Raw genomic sequence first — 22,649 nt, forward strand, 5'->3', positions numbered from 1 at the left:
TTGGTGGGTATTGGGTTTTTCCTCTTGTTCTATCTTAGTTTTAATCCTTCTTATCCTTTAAGTGTGCTCTTTTAATTTGCTCCTTTCCCTCTTTTTGCCCTTCTTCTTTGAAAGCATCTTTTTCTTATTAAGTCATTTAACCTTTATTAGACCATACCATGCCACTCCATCCTAGTTACTACTTTCTCTTTTATCCTTTTTTTCTCTTTTTTTAATGGACTCTTTTCATATCATTCTCTCCTTGTTCAGGCTTCCTATGTCCCTTTCCTCATTCCCTTTGTTGTTCTCTCCGTGGGACAGGTATATCTCATGAAAAGGTGCTTTGTTCAGAATGTATCTGCCTTGGGGCAGCTATTTAATGAAAAAATCAGCTTCCCCCCCATGCTCCTATCCCTCTGAAGCCCGATGCAATAAATGCCAATTACAGTTCTACATAATTAAAGTAACCATGTCATATTTCTTTTTTAATATTAGTGTCTTCACATAAAAGGAATGGAATGCTATGCAATGTGTATGTTTTTTGAAACAAAAAAATAAGAATTTTGCTTCTAATCCATATTGCAGCACTTGTAATCTAGAATTTTCTTTCACCCTTTTTTTCTGTTCTGAGAATAGTCCAGACATCTGTAGAAGGATCAGCAAAAACACAAACATGAATACTTAAAAGTGTAGTTCCTTTATAATTGGGGATGAAAACTAACATCCTGCCTGCTTCTGATCCTTTCACTCTCTTGTGGCAGGAAAGCTATTAGAAGAGATGAAAATTGATAAAAAAAACTGCGGTCTTTTCTCTTGATGGCTGCTTTGGCTGTTCAGAGAATTTGCAGCTGCAGAAAGTATCAATCCCATGTGGTTTTAACAGAGCAGGATAATCTTAACCTTTTGGGTGCTAGGCTAGTCATCTGCCATAGGGAACTGAGATGTTCCTGGATACCTTAATAGCCTTACAAGAAGATTTAAGGAAAAATCATTGAGATGTTGGTACTGGTAATAGCACTAATTTCCCCAGATGTGACTATTTTTGATATAGAGGGTAGCTGGTTTCAGACTTCTTGGTGAGATGCTCCCACTTGACCTGAAATATTAGTTTTTAATGTGTGACTTTGATATGAAGTGGCTCTTTACACTCACTCTGTGAAAGTTTGCAGCTGGATTTGTGCTTATCTCCAACCATTTTCTCTGTATTTTTTATTTCAACTTTATGCAGTTTTGTATGCCTGCTGTTAATGCACAATATTGTGCAAATGGCTAGATTTTAGGTAACAATTGGTGCAGAAACAAATCTGTTCTAGAAATAAGAATCTTACTCCCCCACCCCACCCCCAGTATTGTTAATGTTATTAGATTATATTTTTAAATTCATTTATTTAACAGACAAATGTCAAGTTTGGAATTTCAAATTTCTCTGAAGAAATTAATGATATAAATGAACTACTGAAAGCAGTATTAGGAACTGTGTTCACTGTAGTGTTTCATGCTCACTTCATCCCATTAGAGAAGGTATTTTTGTTCAAAAGGTGAAAGGCAGTCAGCAAGAGGACTTCAGCAGAAATGCTGTGTATAAGAATGGTTTTTGCATAAGTGGAAGGACAATATTAGAGTGGCATAAGGATATGATTACAGTGACAGTGATATGGTTGTGTCTGCATGTGAGATTAATGATTAACTGTAGGACAAAGGATAAAAGAGTTTAAAAGTGCTGGAAAAAACACACAGCATTTTAGTAAAGGTATGGAAGCTTTTTTAAAAATAATTAGCCTGTCTGGACACACACCACTGCCTTAGTGACTCTCACATCACGCACAATTGAGATCAACACCTGAGGGTGTTTTCTACCCCTGGAGGAATGTGTGTCCTCAGAGAGAGCTCTGCATTTTGTTCAGCAATTAATTCAGAAGTTACCTCCCAGCACCCCAGCTGGTTGTCCAGCAGCATGAGGGCCCAGAGGTGCCTTCCCACCTGCTCTGGGTGCACGGTGTCCTCGGCTGTGCTGGTCCTTTCCAGAGGGCCCTGGTGCTCACAGGGAATTTGCTGCCCTGGTGATGCCGAGTGATGGACATCCATGGCATAGATCAGCAATGCCAGGATCTCTCCCAGAGCTACAGTGGTGTGGTGGGGACCAGTCTATTTTAAAGGAAAGAAAATGTGGGCAGTAAAGTTCTGAGGCACCCTAGAGAGTGGTCAATGGGGGGAAAAAAAACAGACAAGGAAAAAAATTCCAAAATTGGTCTTTGAAGAAAATTTTACGAATGAGATAGCTGCTGGTTTTGTGTCCTAGGATAGTCATTCCTCTCAGGTGCTGTGTCCTTCCAGGACACCTTGTCAGTCTTTTTTCTCAATTGTGTTTTAAACATCTTTCACCATTCTTTCTTCAGGATTTTATCATTCTCTTGTTTGCTAGTAGAAACATCCCTGACATGTCTGAGTGCTTGTGTCTGCATATTTGTCATTGTGCTTTGTTCTTTCCTTTCTCACATGTTTGCATTTTTTAGATACTTCATTGCATAAGGGCTGTTATTTTTTTTAAGGAAGGAGAGGAATATATTTAAATTGCTTTTCTCTAAGGCACAAGGAAAGTAACTTATTTTTTTTCATCTCCTGTCGTATTTTAGAAACTTATGAGAATTTTACTTGTGATTATATTATCGTTTTTTCAGTCCAGTAGTTTCTCTATCGTACTTCTTAACCATATGTTCATACATTTAGTATGTCATTATTACATGTATGGTGCAATAAAATTCTGTGCAACAGAATAATGTGAATTACCCAGGGTATATTAGGATTTACAATGAATCGCATAAAGGGGAAAAAAGGAAGTAGTAGTTTTCTCATTATTATAATAATCCTTCAAATCTGTATGGCCCTTTAATTTTTTTAAATTAGGTATTTTTTTTCTTCTGTACTTTCCTTACTCAGTATATAGAAAGCAGACATACTGACTACAGAAATAACTACCTTGAAAAGGAAAGACCTTACAAGGGTGTAATTTCTGTTAATGCAACATTTTGAACTGATTAATGAGACTAATATAATTTTGTATCACTGAACTAATAGCTTGAGTTATTTTTTCCAAATTGTTCATATTTTATTGGCTGTTTATTTTCTATTACATTGCTTTTCAGATTTATGAAAAGTACTTGTAATTATCATATCCCTCATTTGATGCAATGAATATATTTTACTGGACAGCTTTATGCATGCAGTGTTACATGTTTTGTTTTGCAGCTGAAGGCCAATTTCCTAATTGCTCTTGTGCGTGTACTTGTTTTGAGATCTTTTTCTAAGCTGCTGTGTTTTTTGCATTTATATGTTAGGCATGTGTGATGTGGGACTAAGTCTGTGATTTTATAAGTTAAAAGTCTCAAGCAAACTCTCATTAGCTACTCTTGTAGTTTTGAAGATTACAGCTTACCATTGCACCATGTACTTGCAATCAAAATTTAAATAATAATTTCTAGGTCAAAACCCAATAGCTTTTAGTACAGAAGCAAAATGTTTGTGGAAACTTTTCCAAGCTGTTAATTGAAATTTCCATAGTACCTCTGTACTGCTAAGAGCGAGAGCAAGAAAGGAATACTTTTCTGCCTGGGGCTTTTGTGATCATATACCATAGAGATAGAAGCTGTATACAGATTTAACTTTGCCTTTTATAGACAGCACTTTGTTTTTAGTCTGAACCCAGAGATTTTAAAACATCATTGTAGGAGTCATTTTTCTCTTGCAAGTAAAAACATGCCACATCCTTAAAAGACAAAGTGTGAGACATAGCTGTAATTGCTCAGTTTTGGTGCCAAGAATAAGTGGTTTGAAGAAAGCTTAGCACCCTTATCCTTAGGGAGATGTAAATTACCACAGGCAACACCAGACACAGCAACTTCTCACTTGTGTGCTGCTAAACAGTAAGGACATGTCACAAGTATAGAAGATATTCATAAAGTAATAAAATGTATTTCTGACATGTATTTATATTTTTATTAACAGTAAGTTTGTATGTATATGCACAGTTACCTAGAGTATGGTGTAAAATATTCATAGTCCAAGAGCTGTAACAGTGCTGCAAATATCAAACGCAGTATGATTTACTTTTCATTCTGTAAGAGCAGATGTCTTTCCTAGAGCAGTGCTCCTCACTGTATTCCTATGTGAATGCAAAAACAATTGGGGGTGAAAAGGGACCTTATTACTGTAGAAGCAGTGAGACCAAACCTAGTAAGTACCTTTCTTGAGTGTTCTTTCTTGATAGTTTACTTTTCAAGTAAGATTTTATTTGTTCAGTAATGATTCTTGTGTGTGTTTCCCTGTTTCCACCAAAAAAAAGGTAAGTAACTACAGTAGAGGAATGGTGAATATGGTTAAACTCAGGTCTTAATGAAATGGCCTAATTTATAGATACTGAGGATACTTTAAATGGGGACAATCCCATCTGCATAGAAACTAGTCTGCTCTTCTCTCTTCTTCTGTGTGCACAAACAAACTCAAAGTGCTTCTCTGTTTAGTGAATGTTGTTTCTGATGTAGAAGTCACACAAACCAGCTAGGGTTGACTTTTACAGCTTAAGGACCCGTAACCAGAATTACTGTTTTTATCACTAAGAAGAAACTGTTATAAAGCTGTTTAAAGACTACTGGTGTGAGCAAAAGCCTCCACTGTTAGACAAACTACTGAGCACTAGCTGCAGGGGGAGTAAATCTGGCACTTTTACCTATGTTCAGCAAACATCTGTACCAAATGCAGTGCAGTTTGGAGTATCTGGAGAGTTTATCATGTGAGAAGAGTTCACACATTCTATTGTACATAAACCTGATGAATTGACCAGCTGGGACTATGAAAACTGACATGAGATTAGCTGTACATGTAACTGTTATAGAAAACAACAGTGGCATGAGCAGCAGCACATCCACCATCATATTTCTGTCTTGGGATTTCCTAAAGAAAAGGTAGAATAATCTCTCACTTCAGTATATGAGACATTTATTTTGATCACCCAAACGATTTCCATCTGTATTCTCACAATGTGACAAATATTCACTAGTGCCCCATGGCCTACATTTGGATGAGGATTGAATATAAACAGTCATAAAGCAAGAGTCATGCCTCTGGCAGATGTCATGTTTTTCTGAAATTTAATGTTTTGGAGACATGATAAATAATATTCAAATGGCATTTACTTAAAGAAGCTACAAAGCTCGTACTGGAAAGAAACAATGAACAAGATTTATGTCAGGTCCCTGAGCTTGAATGAGGCATGGGCCCAGGGGCATTGCAAGTGCCTTCATTTTATATACTTTTCCTGCTAGTCTGACTCACCCCCCAGGTTATTGTCAGAGCTAGTCAAAACCAGGACCTGTTCATCCATGTGGTTGTTTGCTGGCCAAGGGTAGACTTCTTGCATGCCAGCAACCTCAGCCAGCTGGGTTCTAGAAAAAGTATATCCATTGTGATTCATGGGATAAGGGTGTAAATTTCTTGTATCTAGACTTCCAGCATATTGAGATCTGGCTGGTAGCATGTCATGGTTTAACCCCAGCCAGCAGCTAAACATCACATAGCCACTATTCTAGCAGGATGGGGGAAAAAGAATTTGTAACATGAAAATGGAGAAAATGTGTGGGTTGAGATGAGCAGTTTAATAGTTGACATAAAATATATAAGGAAAATTAAATTGTAATGGAAAGGAAAATAACAAAGATAATGATAAGTGAAGCCCATGAAAGACAAGTGTTGCAAATGAAAAAAATTTTGCTCATCACCAATTGCTGCCTGTGCCTGAACAGCAGCTTCCCAGCCACCTAGTTTATATTCTGGCACCCTATTTGATAGAATATCCTTTTGACCAGTTTGGATCAGCTGTCCTGGCTGTGTCCCCTCCCAACTTCTTGTGCACCCACAACCTCCTCACTGCCAGGGTTTAGAGAGGAGCATAAAATGCCTCTTACTCCATTTAAGTCATATTCAGGTCTCAAAAATTTCAATAAATCATTAATCATGATCCCCATTAATTATCATAAAATCATAGAATGTTAAGGGTTTGTAATGGACATTAAAGATCATCTAGTCCCAGTTCCCTCTGCCTTGGGCAGGGACACCTCCCACTAGATCAGGTTGCTTAAGACCTTATCCAACTTGGCATTGAACACTGCCAGGGTTGGGACATCCACAACTTCCCACAGCAATCTGTTTTGGTATCTTACTCTCAAAATAAAAAAACCACCCTTTCATATTATCTAAACTAAATTTCCCCTCTTTTAATTTGTACCCATTACTCCTAGTCCTGCCACTACAGTTTCTGATGAAGAGGGCTCCTCTGGCTTCCCTTTAGGCCTCATTCAGATACTGGAAAGCTGCTATGAGGTCTCCACATAACCTTTTCTTCTCCAAGCTGAGCTGCCCCAGCTTTCTCATCCTCTTATCAACCTCATGGCCCTCCTCTGGATTTGCTCCAACAGTTCCACATTCTTCTTATATTGGGGACACCATAAACACCGTACACAGCACTCCAAGGGGGATCTCACCAGAACAGAGTAGAAAGAGAGAATCAACTCCTTTGACCTCCTGGCCACACTACTTTTGATGCAGCCCAAGATTTGCTTGGCTTTCTGGACTGCAAGCCCACGTCGCAAGGTCTTGTTGAGTTTTTCATGAACTATCTACCCCCAAGTCTTTTTCAACAGGGCTTCTCTCGAGCCAGCCTGTAGTTGTGCGTGAGGTTGCCACAGCCCAGGTCGGACCTTTGGTGCAATGCAGAGATACCATTGCTTTAGTCTATGGATCACCCCTGTGAAGTGCCTGTGAAAAGTCCATGAATGTCCACAAATGTCCACTGAGTTCATTTAGTCCATGACTTGGCGCTCTGTCTGTTCTAGTGGTCGCTCAGGACAGGAGAGAGGATGTAATTCCTACAGTAATTCCTATAAAACACAGCTCAGATCATGGGTTATAACAGTTGAAAGGTATGTGCATTCCACTCTTTAACCCTGGCCCTTTTGGGCCAGTTTATAGGGTTTAACATTGCAGTGAACTCCTCCCCTTGCTCCTAGCCTGGCTAGCAACAGTAGCAGTTCCCATAACGTGCAACATAAATCATCATTCCATTTTCCCAGAGTCTGCTGCATGATAGGAAATGTGATACACTCCTTCAGTGCCATGTGTCTATGAGATTGTTTTGGAAATGTCCTGTTTTCTGATTCAGTTCTTTCAGGGGTGCTTTGTGTGACCATAAAACCTGATTTTCAAGGCCCAGGATAGTATTACAACCAGTGGCATGGGTCACACAGTGTGTTTCCCTCCATCCAATGTCACTTCCACCATTGTAAGCAAATGCTGAAACAGGTTAGTGGTAGTGTGATATAATCAGCCAGGCCTTCCCATGTTATTTCAGCCTTCACCCTCTATACCAAAAAGGCTTTTGCTACTGTACTAGTTTAATTATGGGGCATGTTTGACATTCTTGGATAACCTGTGCAATGGCATAAATATGTAAGTTCAACCCCTTGGCCACAAGCCTGTCTGTCTGTTGCATGCCTTCCTAAATGTCCTAATGTGTCATTAGCCCATCAAGCTATAAAGATAGCCCACCCTTATGTTCCCAGTCCAGCTCCATCTGAGCCACTTCAATTCTAGCAGCTTGGTCATCTGTTCTTTCAGTGTTCTTCAGTGCCCCAACTCTTAGGTACATAAGCATCTTGTGAGGTGCTTTTACAATCACATTCTCTCTCTGAGAACAGTATCTTGCCATAATTCAGCAGCCCAGAGGGGTGTATCACACTACTGTCAGTTGGCCTGCTTCCATTGCTGTAGCCACTGCCACAGAGAGCTCCCATTGTCCATGAGTCAGTACAGACATAAAGGACTCGCCACTTTTCTTGTTCAGCAGCATCTAAAGCCAGCTTCACTTTGTCACTTCTACAAACTGACTTGATTCACCTTGTCCTTCAGCACTTTCTGTGCCTTGTCACGTGAGCCTCCACACAGTCAAAAGCAGTATATGATAGGTATTTTGAAGATAAATTATTCATTGTCTTTTTCAGAGGTTCTGTACAGCTAGAAAAGGTTCTGAATATAAACCACTGAACGTGAAAACTCTTGAGATTTTCCATTTGTCTCTAAAGAAGAGCATATAATACATGTAATATGCCATGAAGAGGTCTATTCTTACCAAAATTCAATAGGTCTTCACCCAAATTTTACTGAGAGCTATAAAATATTTTGGAATCTGTGCTTGAAATTTGTGATGTTATAGAAGAATATTGCCATGAAAGCATCTTACTTTGTAAGTCTGTTGTAGCAATGCAAAAATAGCTCCTAGTTTTTTTCAGTATTTCAGTGGTATTCAGAGATTTGAAATCTTAAGGAAGCTATACACAAAGTCAGGTTTTTACTTCTAAACATTTTTAAGAATTAAAAGAGCAATTTGATTCAATCATTATTATTAAATGGTAACTAAAAGAGGAAAACTTGGAACTGAAACATACCTATTTAAAAATAAATGTTCACACATACAGGGCTCTATGCTGTTTTCATTGCCAGTTTAGGCTACACAATTAATCAGTGCTTCTGTTATCTCAATAATCTGTCTGCTTGCTGTTGTAAATAACTTGCACTTGCTGGTGAAGTTGCTGACAGCTATTTAGGCTTTCAGCTTTCAAAAATGCTTCTAATGCATTTGCTTCTGAGGTGATAACTTTTGCAGCTAATGTACCACAAAGTTTTTCTGTTTGTATTTATTTTCTTTAGAGTTGTATTTCCAAAGTATGAATCTCTTTAATAGATTGAATTCACTTGAGATTGTAAAGTGATCCTGTAGCTTTTCATGAAAAAATGTTACCTTGTTCGTGAGATTGGTGGTTTATCTTTGTGGAAGAGAGGACATTCTTTTTTAATGCCACATGTAACTCATGAAACCTTGCACCTTGGTTAAGGATGTGCATATGAAATTTTTACACTTATACCTGCATGGAGCCAGGAAACTGGGCTGCAGGGAATTCTGTAGGGAGCGGGTGGGATGGGTTACATGTGCTTCCCTACCCACAGGTGGTGGAAACTTGACCTATATCAGAAAAAATCTGGTATTCTGAGTGTCCCCTCCCATTCCCCAATCTGGCAGCAGTGTGGCATCATGCCTCAGCAGAACACAAAGCCTACCCTTCCTCCACCTCTCTGCAAACACATTTGTCTGTGCATTTCTCATCATAAATTTGGTCTGAGAGCAGAGGACCTTTGCATATACAACATCTTCTATTTCAAGAGCAGCAAAGAGCTGTTGGGCACATAATTGATTTCAGCAGCAAGACCACTGGACGTACACAGACTCTCATTTGCTTATGATCACACCAGTGGCTATGCCAGGAATAAAAAAAGAGATTTCCTGACATGCTCTGCTGCGATCTTACCATGAAACAATTCTTCCTCCTGAAATGTTTGGTTTTAGCCCCCGGTAGTAGTTATAAAAGCATGTTAAATACCAGACTTCTCAGCTTGAGACCATCTGTTTCCCTTGCAATCATGTACCACCCCCACACATGGATTTCTTGTCACCAGTGTTGCAGTTTCAGCGAAAGACAAAAAGAAAGATATTTTCCTATATGATAGTTTAGGCAAAAGATGGACCCGGGAAACATGTTCAGGTGGAGAGGTGTGATTATGCTAGAAATAGAGGGGCTTTTCCCCACAAGTGGAAGGCAGCAGGCTTTCAGGAGTACAGTCATTCAAATCTCTGCTGGCTCTGTGCCTGTGTAAAATCTTGTCCCTCTTGACTGGGGCATAGCTTGCTTCATAAATCAGCAGTGTTACATGGTGAGCAAGCTGTCTTCGCAAGTGCTCTCCCAGCATACCTAGAAATGCTTTTGCCAAATTTGTTACTGGTGAAATGACAGCTGTTAGGTTTAAAGGGTGTTTAAACACTTCCTCTATATTGAGTAATTTGTAACACAAATTCTGTAGATGTAGAAATTAAGTTACTATTAGGAGGTTTCAGAGCAATTGTTTTTTTAAGAACTAAAAGTATGTGGAGTCTGTAATTCTATCAGAAGAACGTAAAATTGTAATTAATCATTTTTTTAGCCTTTGCTTATCCCAGCAACATCTCTTTTGCTGCTTCAGTTACTTGGAGTCAGGAGCATCATGGAATGAATTTAGCTTGTGTTTGCTAATAGTATATGGGAGATTTCATCACTTTTCACTGCACCATGGTGGTGATATTCTTTGTGCTTATTTGTGTGTATTTGCCATTGTTTCGCAAATTTTACTTTCAAAAAAATTACTTTAGCTCTGCTCTTCTGGGATCCTTTTGTGTATACTGTCTAGTTGGCTATTTAAATGAAAGGAGGTAGTAGTGAGTTGTGATTTCTCTACCTTTTATTGGTTCTGTCAGTGTCTGTCTGAGAACTACAGCAGTGTTATTAAAAGGAAGAGCTTACTGTGACATGAATCAGCCACATTTTTTTTAGGAGCTTGGTTTGGGCAAGAAGCTGTAAAGTTTAACTGGAAACTGATGTGAAAGATCATCTGCTGGAAACAACTTTGTAGCAGCAACACAACTAGGACATAATGAAAATACATACAGGAAAGCCTACAGTTATTAGTGAAAAAAAAGATATAGAATTTAAGTGTAAAAAAAACTGATTTTCTCATTTTTCTGTGTTTTAAAAATTCTTTTAAAAATTATGAACTTTCACCCCCTTTTGTTTAATATTGAACATAATTGTTTATTATCATTAATTACAGTACAGTCTGTTTAAACTGTTCAGCATACTGCTATCCTTCACAGCATTTGCAAAATTGATGGTGAACACATACAAATGTCTAATTAAATCACTCTCCATGTCCACTTATACCTCTGAATGTATAGATTTGCTTAAAATGCTGTGCTAGGTAGGGGAGAGTTTTGTTGATAAGTTACATGAACTGAGACAATCAGGTCAAAAGGTAGTTTTTGTTTCAACTCTTAGCAATTCAAAGCTGAGTTTTGATTTGAGGGTTAATGACTCAATTTTCCTACTGAAAAGGGAAGCTGCTGTACTGGAAACCCAGAATACCTTTTAAGAAATCTTTTGCAATGGATTTGTTCTTTTGATTGATACCTAACTAGATTTGATTGTCATTAGAATAGAATAATATCTTACTAAAATCAAGAGTAGTTTTGTTGGGTTTTTTTTTCATAAGGAGGAAGAGAAAAATTCTAATTCACATGTAAGCCTAAAAAGCTTATTTAAAGTCATTAGAGAACAATAGTTCTTTAGTTTGCTCTTGTGGAGGCCTCCCCCTATTATGCATTTCTCTTCCTTGACACAGTTAAGAGAAAAAGTATTTAAAAGCTATTTTGGAAGCTCGGTTCCCTATTCTTTTCTTGTCTTTCATAATCTGCATAATTCTTATACTTGATAACAGATCAATTAATTGATTTGGAGACAAGAATTTGTCTGTTGATCTTTATTTCCCTCTTGCTCTAAGGCCCAAGCTGCAGTCTGTAAGAATTTTTGCTTTCTAGAGGCCAGGATTAAATTCCTTTTTTAAAGTCAAGCCAGAGTAAGCATCTCACTTCTGTGTTTTCCATAAACCTTTGATTATTATGATTTTTCTAATGAAATTGTATCTGCTTTCTCGTTTTTCTCAGAACTTTTCTCTCATCTCTTCACTTTTGTGTGGTCTCCTCTGTGTATTATTCATTCAACCTCTTTTCTGTGCAATTCTACCATTTTTCCCCCATGGTTTTCTTTTCATGTCACTGCCCTTGTTCCATTTTCATTTCCTCCAAAGCAAAACATGAGTCCCTCTTATCTGAGTTTTTTCAAATCTAATGAAACAAACTCACCTATTTTTGCTTAGAAATTTTATATTGTGTATTCCCATTCCTGGCTTATCTTTCACAGATTTTATTACTTTGGCCATGTGAGTTGAGCATGCAGAAACTGGTAAAGAATTTAATTGCTTGTAATGAACTAATTTTAGGGGCCTTTCAAACTGATTTTGGATATGTAAATTTGCAAAATGTTCAAGGGATGGCATTAACGATTGCAAATTCATGACAAAAACTTCTGTTGACCTATTTAATGCAGAATTTTTCCTCTGGCTCTTGAAGCTGAGGAAGACTAGGAGTTTGCTCCTTCTTCGTGAATGTCAGCCATATGTCAGTAAAAGTCAGGTTTAGTGGCAAAAGAACCTTTATGCTATTTTATTTATTGGGCAGAAAGGCAGTTTTTTGCAGCATTGATTGTATCTGTAAGCATTACATAATCATGACTTGTGAGTATATTTTTTCAGGATAAAAGTTTTAAGAGTTTAGGTTTTCTTAATCTGTACAGTAGTAACTATGCTTCTAAAATAAATAGCTTTGGCAAATTGTTTTTCTTGGAAGTGGTAAGAAATAAAATCAGAAGACAAAGAAAAACATACACATAGCTCACTCTGGATTAATGATTTTGGATAGGAACCAAAATTATCTAACACTTGAAAATGCTGAGAAATCTATTAAGAAGCTGTACATCAGACTTTGCAATGGGAACTACATTTTACTCCAGTTAAACATGCAGTATGAGACAAATACATATATTATCACCTTTTCTTTGTGACTGATTCATTGTAGAACTTACCCAGCTTACAGCTGAACCATGGTTCTTCTTTTTGACATTTATTTATAAATCACAATTTTTGCAGTCAAAATTAAGTAGCTGTCTGTATTTGGCATAAATATAAGGTGCAGGGTGAGCAGAGTGGGAAATGGCATACTCTGCATCATTTTACCTGTGGTTTACATGCAGGTTTTTTGGCTATGTACTCAAAGGTTTTTCAAATTATTTCCAGTCCTCTAACACCATTTTTGAAAGCTGAATTTTTCTCCCTGTACAAAGTCTTCCAGCTAGACTTCTCCATTTTTGTTTCATGTTTTGTTTTCTTTCAGTGGAAACCTCAATTCTCTGATTAGCGAGTTAGCCTTCAATCTGTTAACTGAAAACATGTTTCTCCAATGATTTCCATGAGTTAGCTGCAAAGAAGATTGTCTGAAGCTAACAATAATTGTATAACTTTTTCACTTCTGACTCTAAATAAGAATGATTTAATTTATGAAGATGAAGATAAGTCTGCTCTGATTAGAAAAAAACTATGACTAAGTGAACTCTGTGGTCCTGGTGATCCCCCTCCTCACACACTATTTCTCTGTGAGACTGCTATGCCCCACTGGAGGGAAAAAACCCTAAGCCCACAGTCATGCAAAACATCTGAATCCCACTGTGGAGAAGCCAGGCCAGGGGCACACTGCTTTAAGGCTGCATTATTATATTTTGAATCTCTGGATAATATAAGCTGAGTGTCATTTTTGTGTCTCAAGTGAGCAAGCTTTTCTTATGTCTCACAGTGTGATACCAACTTTTCCCAGTTTGATATCCAGGTAAACTGTTAGAAATAAGTCAATGACATTTTACCACTGGAGGAAAACAATAGTTTGGTTTTACAGAGCTCAGGTTCTAAAAAGAGAATATAAGGAATGTCTGTTAGTATCACTGCTAACTAGTGTGTGAGTTAGGCTGGGATGGAAGGAGATGACATTTGTGTAATACAGCAGCAGGATTGGAAGTACACTATTGCTTCTCATTCATCCTGTGTGGATAGCTGCCATTGTGGGTTTTATATTCTTTGTTTTATTTCATTTTCTTGTAAAGCAAAATCCTAAATATGTTACCCCAGCAGGTTAAATTTCAATTTACTTTAGCTGTGTTTCTGTATTTTTCTTTTTTCATCTTTCTTCTTAAATCCCTCTGGGGATAAAGAGGCCACTATTAGGAAGATTGTTTTCTGAACTAGTTCCACTATAGCTTTTTTCACTGAAGCTGAAATATTTGTCTCAGGTTAAGCTTTCATAAGGTGATTAAGCTTCCCCAGTTCAGTTGAAAGCCAGCAAAGTCCAGTTTACTTTGTTACTTTAAATGTCTGCCTTCTGGATGGTAACAACATAAGTGGTTTTCATTGATCCAGGTGGTATTTGTTCTTCAAATCTGAGTTCTTTCACCCCACATGCTTTTGTAGGTATCTTTTGTTAGCTGGGCCCTTATATAGATACCAGATAAGCAGACATTGTCTCTGTATGGTAGTTAAACAGATTTTGCCTACCATAATATTGACTGTGTGTTACATATGTATTGAAGGGGTTAATGCAGTGGTCACAGGCTGGAGGTGTTTTTGTTGGAATGCTTTGAGAATCGATTCCACCTAATGGAAAAAATGCTTTAAAAGTGAGCTGGTTCCATTCCCACAGTGAACAACAGAGTGGAAACAACATTTAATAAACCTTTCAGAAGTAAATCCTGCGATTTTTCCTCTCACCACCATCTGTGGAAGAAATGCCCACTTTCTTCTCAATGGGCAGGATTCTTCCTGCAGTGTATTTGCCTTACTCTAGGTACCAAGAGAAAGTCTTTGGACAAAAACATACTTACAAAATACATTCTGCTCATGTGTCATCTAAGACCTAAGTTTTATTGACTTTGCAGGTTTTGGCTTAAATGGCAGGTTGTCCAAAAATAGCCAGCCTTAAGGTTCCTTCTCAGCTGCCCCTAACTATCTGGTTACCAGTAAATTGAAGAAATTTGACTATATGCATCTTGTTTTACAAATATGGATGCTGCAAATTAAGATCCTTGTTGTACTTAGATTACAGGGGAATGTTGCATCTTCTGTTCTATCTGTGTGCCACCTCTATTTTAAATATTAGGTCACTTAGAAGATTTGGCAAATGTAACCCTGTACCTATGAAAATAAAACTTTTTTGTGTGTGTTTGGAGGGTTTTTTTACTCTAGAGTTCTCATGCAAGAGGAGGGCTTACAGTAATATTTTTGTTTTCCTAATTAAGATTATTATATACAGATTTAAATTAAGGAAGAGCTTTGTTCTATTGATAAACCTTGCTAAAAAATCCAAAGTTTATTTTCCATCAAGAATTGGCATGATTTTAAATGCAAGGCATATTTGTTGTGAACCATGAACAGTCTTTATGAAACCTGAAGAAGATTTGTGAAAACAGCCTGTAATAAAAATCACACATGCTTCATAAAACACTACTTGATAGATATCACTTGCACCATTAAGAACTAAACGACAAAGGATGTAATTTCAGTTCTGGCATACAATATTAATCGAAAGGCTCTAAAGCATCTTGCTGATGGGAACTATGACAACATGACATTGAAGAATTACAAACTGGAGACATCTATCTTAATCAGATTTTCAAAGTAAATGCCATAAAATAGAAAGTTATGTTATCTATCTTCATAGGGTCACATATCATATAGGGTATTGCTTTTCAGCTTGTTTATTCTAAAAATATCAGGGACAAAAAAATGTGCCTTTCAAGTAAGTTTCAAGCTCTGTTCATATACTTTACAAAGTTTTTGGGAATAGATTAGTAACTGGTGCTTTCTATTTCTGCAGCAAGGTTATAAAACATTAGGGAGAGCTGAATTATAAAACAGCTGAGAATGCACAGGTTGAGGGAAAATATTATGCTTAGTGGATTTGAAATAGAAAGACAAAGTTACAAGTGTACCTTTAACTGGAAGTGTAATTCTCCTGAAGATAAAACAGCTGAAAGACATTGGAAAAAGTATTTTTTCTTCAGTTCCTAAAGCTTGCAGTAATTTTGCATTACTTCTTTCTTTGTCTTCCTGTGTATATTTAACTGGTAAAGAACAATGTTCTTATAGTGTGTGGGAAATTATCAACATGTACTTTGTGGTTTACACACCAGTGTTGTATGTTAGGGACTCCTACTGCCCTCCAGGGAGTTCCAGCTACTTTTCTCCTCTTGTCATCTTGTCTTAGATAGAACTTCACATCAAAACCATGGGATCATTTTTACTTTCTTCACAGTCAAATAAGTCTTTCTTCCCATTCAGGACGGAAGTCTTTATTTCTATTTAAAAAAATAAAGTCATGGTGCAATCTAAAGGAAAATGTGTAATATAAATGACAAAATTAAGGTTTTCTTTATTATTTCTCCAAAACTTAGAATCATAAGTAAGGTAATGCAGTCTTTCAGAGCTTTATCCTGCATTAAATTCACTGGTAGTTTCTCACTCCCAGATAGCTTGACAGGTTGTCAGACCCTACAGGCATTGTACTGATGAGGAGACAAACATTGGCCCTCTTTGATCAAGCTACTTGTTTGACTTTTGCCCATTTTATATTATAATAGTACACACACACACAAGGTGCATATTTAGATCAAAGTGTCCTTGTCACTTCTCCTTGTGCTTGTCACCATGTATCTAGCACAGGAGCACAGAGGAAGTCAGCAGCAGTGGCTGGGGGTTAATTCTGTTTCCATCTCTATGTCCATTAGTTATAAACCAAGCAGAAAAGGATGGACAAGCTGACAACAAATCAGAGTGAAAGGACTCTCCTCTGATGGTAGGCAGTGTGTCACCTCAGTCCCTGGGTTGGGTGTGTGGTTTGGATCCTTAAAGCATTTGGCATAGCAGAGCCAATCTGGATGTGAATAAGACTAAGCAAATACTTGGGATTAACCACAAAACAAGCACATACAGCAACTTGTCTTAAATTACCCCTATGGCTTGTAGTAAATGATCAGAAAGGAAGCTTTGAGCCTCGCACACCCTGAACTGAAGCCTAATTACAAGTGAACACTTAAATACTCAATTTTTTTCTGAACACAAAACCTTCTTTATGTTTTCATTAATTAAATGTGGCTTCTCATGGAAGGTGCTTCCAGACCAGAGACTTCTGGAGTGATGGGTTTTACCTGCCTGCAGGATCTCTGAAGCCATGGTCATAGCAGTGCAGGTAGCCTGTCTTACCCCTCTGTAAGCAGGCACTTTTAAAAAGAGCTCCTTTGGAATAATTAAGGAATGATACCCACTCTTTTCAATTTGCAGGGACTTCTGAAGTAAGTCCCACTTGTTCTTACCATACTTTTGGAGATACGACCATATGGCAATTAGGTAAAATTTCAAGTCCATGGGAGGGTTTTATTGAGGAAATCAAACCAGTTCTTATAGAAATTACTTTTTACTGCTGGCAATCAAGGGCTAGAAGACCAGGGACCAGTGACCTGCAAACAAAAGGTTGTATCTTTTGTTACCAATTTTCTAAAACATTCAGTCTACTCCAGAGTCTTGCTTCTAGTATGTATTATGGATATTTTCTTTACCATGGCAGAGACTTTTCTAAAGAGAGAATAGAAAAGCAGAAGCCTGACCAGAAAGAGTTAAGACTCTCATAGACATAGATATTGAATAACATTTTGCTCACATTTGAAATGTTTATATCATAATGGAAGACTTTGCTTTTGTGTTTTTCATGGAAACTCTAAGTTCACATTAGTTATACACTGTTTAAAAGCCTAATCCTTATAAAATGGAAATTACCTCTTTTTCTTAGATGAGTAGCTAACTGACAGGTCTCAATGATCTATCTGTTATAGAAAGACTATCACACAAAATATGAAACAAATTACTTTTTTCCATGGATACTTGGTCTGCTTTTCTGACTCTGATTTAGCCCCTTTCCCCCACATGGCTGTAGGTATCATAAATGTCTCTCCTTCCTATGCTGTTCAAATTCTATAACAATTAAATGATAAAATTAATTAAATGTAGATTACTTTTTGAAAAATAAAAAGAGGAAAAGATTTTGTGGAAGGCTACAGAACTGCATATAATTTACCTCTGCAATTGAAATGACTGCTTTGCTTCACTATGATTCCCTAGGGCAAATAACAATTTAAATATGTTTTGAAAAAAATCATGTAACTGTAGTAAGACAGCTTTCTACCAAATTTCTTGTGACTTTTCTGAGTTCTGTACATATGTTCACACACATAATTATCTGATGTTGATTTACTCAACAAATGCCTTAAAAGTGTGAGGTTTGTTTGTTGCACCTGAAGACTGGCTGCCTGGTCAGTTTACCTTTGCATCTTGCTGCAGAAATGTTCTCTTTAAGATCAATGGGATAGCTCTACAATCATTAAGGTCTAGACTGAGCAGGAATGTTATAATTAAGACTTAACATTTTTAGACATAAGCCTACTGTACCTACCCATATCTGCTTATTTTTAGTGTAAATTAGACATTCCCATTTAGATTAAATCAATTAAGATAGCATTTAAAATCCAATTTAAAACAAAGTAACTGTATCTCTTTGGAATATTTTTAAGTATTTCAATCCAATTGTACTTTATCAGATTTGAATGCTTTTTCTTCTAATAAGTGGTTTGCTGTGAGGGAGCTGGCCAAGTCCCAGGGCTGCTGTCTTTTCAATAACCAAGGGAAGAAGTATTTCCCTCTGGGACTCCCATTTTCCAGCAAGCTGGTTGATAGGGAGAAAAGGAGAGTTACAGGGTCTTGACAGTCAATATTGTTGCATGTGGAAGGCTATTGCTACAGGGAGTAGTGTCCAGTGCTGCAGAGTTTATGAAGTACATATCATGTCATCCCACTGTCCTTATAAACTTCTTAAGTAGGAAAGGCAAGAAAACTGGAGCTGTTCTGGCAGTAATGCTGATTTCTGAGGAGAGCTGTGTGAATTGCCTAATGCCTGCATGCCTCAGTTTCCCTGCCTGTGCAGTGAGAATATTTTCAGTGTCACAGGAATGTTGAGAGATTGTTACTCCATAAGACCTATATCTTTGTGTGAAAGCCTCAGTAATACTGAAAGCTGTTCTTTCTCTCTTAATTCCTTAAAAGAATAAATAAAGGGAATCTGGCTCCAATTTAAGAACAGCATTCTAAACATGACTATTGTGGTGATTCTCTCTTCCTCACAAATCAGTGGTGCAACATTAGGGCTTTGTTAGAAATTGTGCAGCAATCAGTAGAACTGTGTATTGGGGAAATCTGGCAGGTTGAAGAAGAGATCCAAAAAGCAGTCCTCAGTGATTTCTCATTCAGAGTGACAGTGTAGGACTGAGGAAATGTAGAAGACTATAGATTTTAGCTCTGTTGATTTATGGAAAATCTAACCTTGTTAAATGCAACTCTACCTGTAGCTTTTGCACAATTAGAAAAGAAATAAATCATTCCAGATTTTTCAGGCATTTTTGATTTTGAGGAAGCTGTAGATTCCCTGCCAATTGAAGCCACTCTCAGACACAAGAAAATGTCACTTGTCAGTATTCTGTGGAGAGAGAAAGTGGGACTGGAAGACAAGTGATCTTTGCCAAATTGCACTTGTTGTGGCTTTCTAGCTCCCTTCTAGCCTCTCTTAATTTCTTTTATATCTTCCTTTGTTTGTTCAGTGTCAGTAATATGTTATATAGCAGAAGGGCCTTTTGATTGACAGTAAATTTATAGGGAAATAATCTAAATCCCAACAGTGGCCAGCATAGCTGGTGTATGGTCTGAGTAATCCAATTTCATTCTTTCAGCATATTTTCAGTGTAATTATTAAATCTGTGCATTTATTTCTGGAGTATTTAAATACCCTTTACAGAACCTTCACTATCCATCTTCCTCACAGGTAGTAGAGTATGTGGGAAGGTCTGACATCTACCTGAGACAAGCCTGGCACTCGCACCCTCCTTTGTGCAAGGGAACAGAGATGATTAATCCTCTACTTTGTCTTTAGCTGAGAATGGTGCGAGACCTTTAGTACTAAAAATTATAGACTGAAAGATTGATTTTCAGCAAAGATTGTAAATGAGAATAGAAATTAATGAACAAGAGAGATGTCAGGATAACATTTCAGCTAGTAGGAGCTGCAGCGGAGGAGGGTTTTGCACTGGTCATGGCAAAACTGTCCAGAAAGGCTAGGCAGTAGGAGAATCAAAAAGGGGAATGAAAAAGAAAAGACTGATCCTAAGAACAATTGTAATTAATTTGTCTATCTGATTAAAAATAAATTAATGTGAATTACTTCATTCTACCTGCTGTTCTTCTGTAATATTTGTAACTAATTTGTGTAATTAATAATGTATATGGATATATTTGCATATGCATGTGTGTAAATGCTTATACAGACACATGTGCACATATATAATTTTTTATATACACGTTCTCCTATATATTACAAAATATAAGGCCACAGTTAATTTTGCACCAGCTGATAAATCAGATTTTGCACCAGCTTTTATCTAAATCAGATAAAATTTTAAGTAGACATGGAGAAAATTCTTTGCTATAGCATTGGTCTGTTAACTTTCTTTAGCTGGCTTGTTGAAATGTGGCTTAAAGTCCTTGACAGAGAGTTTAATCACATGCAATGACAGCCTTTGTGTCAGTGTTGGTGAAGATAAAGCTTATCAGTTGTATCCTACCTGGACTGGAATTTTGCATTAATATATTAGGGATTTGGTGCTGAAAATCTCACTAGCAGCATAAATGCTGTCATTCTTTAAATGAGAGACTCAGCATTGCTGTTGTTTGTGACAAAAGTCATGTTGACCACACAAAATCACTGGAAAGAAGAATGTGACTCTCAGAAAGGAGATTATTCCAAGGACTTTTTTTTTTCTGTTTAAGTTTATTTCTTAACATTTTCATTTTGTCTTAAATTCACGACCTGGGAAATTGCTCACAGTTAAGTTAATTTTGTAGCAGTCACCTGTAAGTTATTGGAAACATCTGTTTCAACAGAAATGCTTTTCCTGTGTTCTCTGTATCCGAGTTTTATTATTGAGTTTGTAACAATTTGCAGTTATAACCAGTACCAAAAGGGAATTGCTTTTTGAAACCAAACAACTAATTTAAAAACTACCTGAAAGCTTATGCATTGTGAGAAAAGTGCATGCCCTATATCTAATGCTCTGCTTAACACTTGCACTTGTATTATGAAGTATGTTCTGCTACATTAGTGTAGGAAATGGCTTGCAATTTGAATTACATAATCATTAACTGTTACATGTGTAAGTGTCATCAGTCATTGCTAAATCGTGGTAAATTAAGTGTCCAGGTTTCTTTAGTTTTGTGTGCATTGTGTTGTAAAAGGTTTGTCTTATATTTATGACTTATTTGTCACTGATTTTATGGAACACATTGTTAAAACCTAACATTGATGGAGGTATTTGATTGCTGGTTTTGCTGTTTTGAGGGTTTGGGTTTAAGTTTTATGGGTGTTGTGTGCTTTGGTTAAGTCAGAAAATATTTCCTTTTGTTTTGATGGCCTGACTCTCTTGTCACCTGTGACTTCCTCCAAATTGTATTTATATTGCATGGTGTGAAATTGGAAAATCTGTTCTGTGTGTGTTCTAATGGATGTGACGGTCATTAAGTATATGAGTCTTCTGACGTTGTAATCAGATGTGAATCAGTTTGTTAAATATCCATGAAGCAACATCTGCTTCACAGAGTGACCTTCTGCTAAAGAATACTTAGCATCTATTAGCAGATCGTAGTGCAGATCTGCCTTATTTGAAATGCACTAAACTAGAGTAGTCTACTGCTGTTTAGCAACTAGCTTGTAATAATTTATTGCAGTTAAATAAAGCTTAAAAAACTCCATTAAATAATTATAGGGATTATATGCATTTTGAAAACCTTTGTGTTCTACTGAAATTACCCATTTAATTTCAGGGTTGGTTTGTTAAAAAAAGCTGAAGTCTAAAGGCGCATTAGGGGATCTGTCAGATGCTATTTTCTGTAGGTGTTAATAAAACCAGATTAAAAAAAAAAACTGAAACAAATTAAAACCAAAAGCAATTTTACCATCTGTTGTGTATTAATTAGAACTTGGTGCATCAAGGGTAAACTTGCTCTTACAGAATGTCACTGAATGTCTGCTAATAGAATAATATGCAAATATATTAGATGATAGGACTATTGAATTTCTCATTCTGCTTTGGTTGTAGCAAGTGCCAAGATGTTGTATAACGAAGTTTAATTTTCTTTCTTCTTAGAACAACCTCCAAATAACCAAGGCCAGTCGACCCTGCAGCCTTTGCCACCTTCTCACAAGCAACATTCAGCACAGCATCACCCATCCATCACTTCACTTAACAGAAACTCACTGACAAATAGGAGGAGTCAGAGTCCGGCCCCGCCGGCTGCTTTGCCCGCCGAGCTGCAAACCACACCTGAGTCAGTCCAGCTGCAGGACAGCTGGGTGCTTGGCAGTAATGCACCACTGGAAAGCAGGTAATTACTTAGGTACTACTACAGACTGTGGCAATGCTAAAGAAAAATATTTAATTTAATAAAAGTTGACCAGATAATACTTCCCCTCATTCAGCAAGCAAAATGAAAACTTTTCAGTCCTGAAAAACATGTTCTCACTCTAAAATCCTCAATGACACTCTTCTCCCTTACAGTCCTATTCCAGAGTAATTACAGTATCTTAATTTTTTCCAGACAAGCGTTTTCCTTGCTGTTCATAATCTGTGGCTTTTGCCTATTTGAAGAAATTTCTTGCCTTGCTTGCTACAAATATGTCAAATATGTACTGTCATACAGATCAAATGTCAAATAACATTCAGTAATAGTTTTTAACTCTTATACTTGTGTCCTTTAAAGAAATACTTACGTGAAGGTAGATGTTTTTAAGGGTGCTAGGATTTGTTGAGACATAAGTTCCGATGTAATGATATATTTCTTAATGATAACTGTCTCTAGGAAAGAAGCAGCTAATATGAAGAGTGACACTAGCTTTTTTAGATGCAGAATGATCTATTAAAAAAGTTGATAGGACTTACTGGCACAGAGCTGAA

General features: G+C 37.1%; 1 protein-coding gene across 1 annotated transcript in view; it reads left to right on the forward strand.

The window, feature by feature from the left end:
• The window catches only part of TENM3 (teneurin transmembrane protein 3), a 347,891-nt gene that overhangs the window by 188,973 nt on the left and 136,269 nt on the right, over positions 1 to 22,649 (forward strand). Inside the window, exon 5 of the mRNA XM_056490446.1 lies at positions 21,843 to 22,080. Within this exon, the coding sequence (XP_056346421.1) occupies positions 21,843 to 22,080 (238 nt within the window). The remainder of the gene's footprint in view (positions 1 to 21,842; positions 22,081 to 22,649) is intronic.

This window comes from Oenanthe melanoleuca, chromosome 4, assembly GCF_029582105.1.
Source record: "Oenanthe melanoleuca isolate GR-GAL-2019-014 chromosome 4, OMel1.0, whole genome shotgun sequence".
Classification (NCBI taxonomy): domain Eukaryota; kingdom Metazoa; phylum Chordata; class Aves; order Passeriformes; family Muscicapidae; genus Oenanthe; species Oenanthe melanoleuca.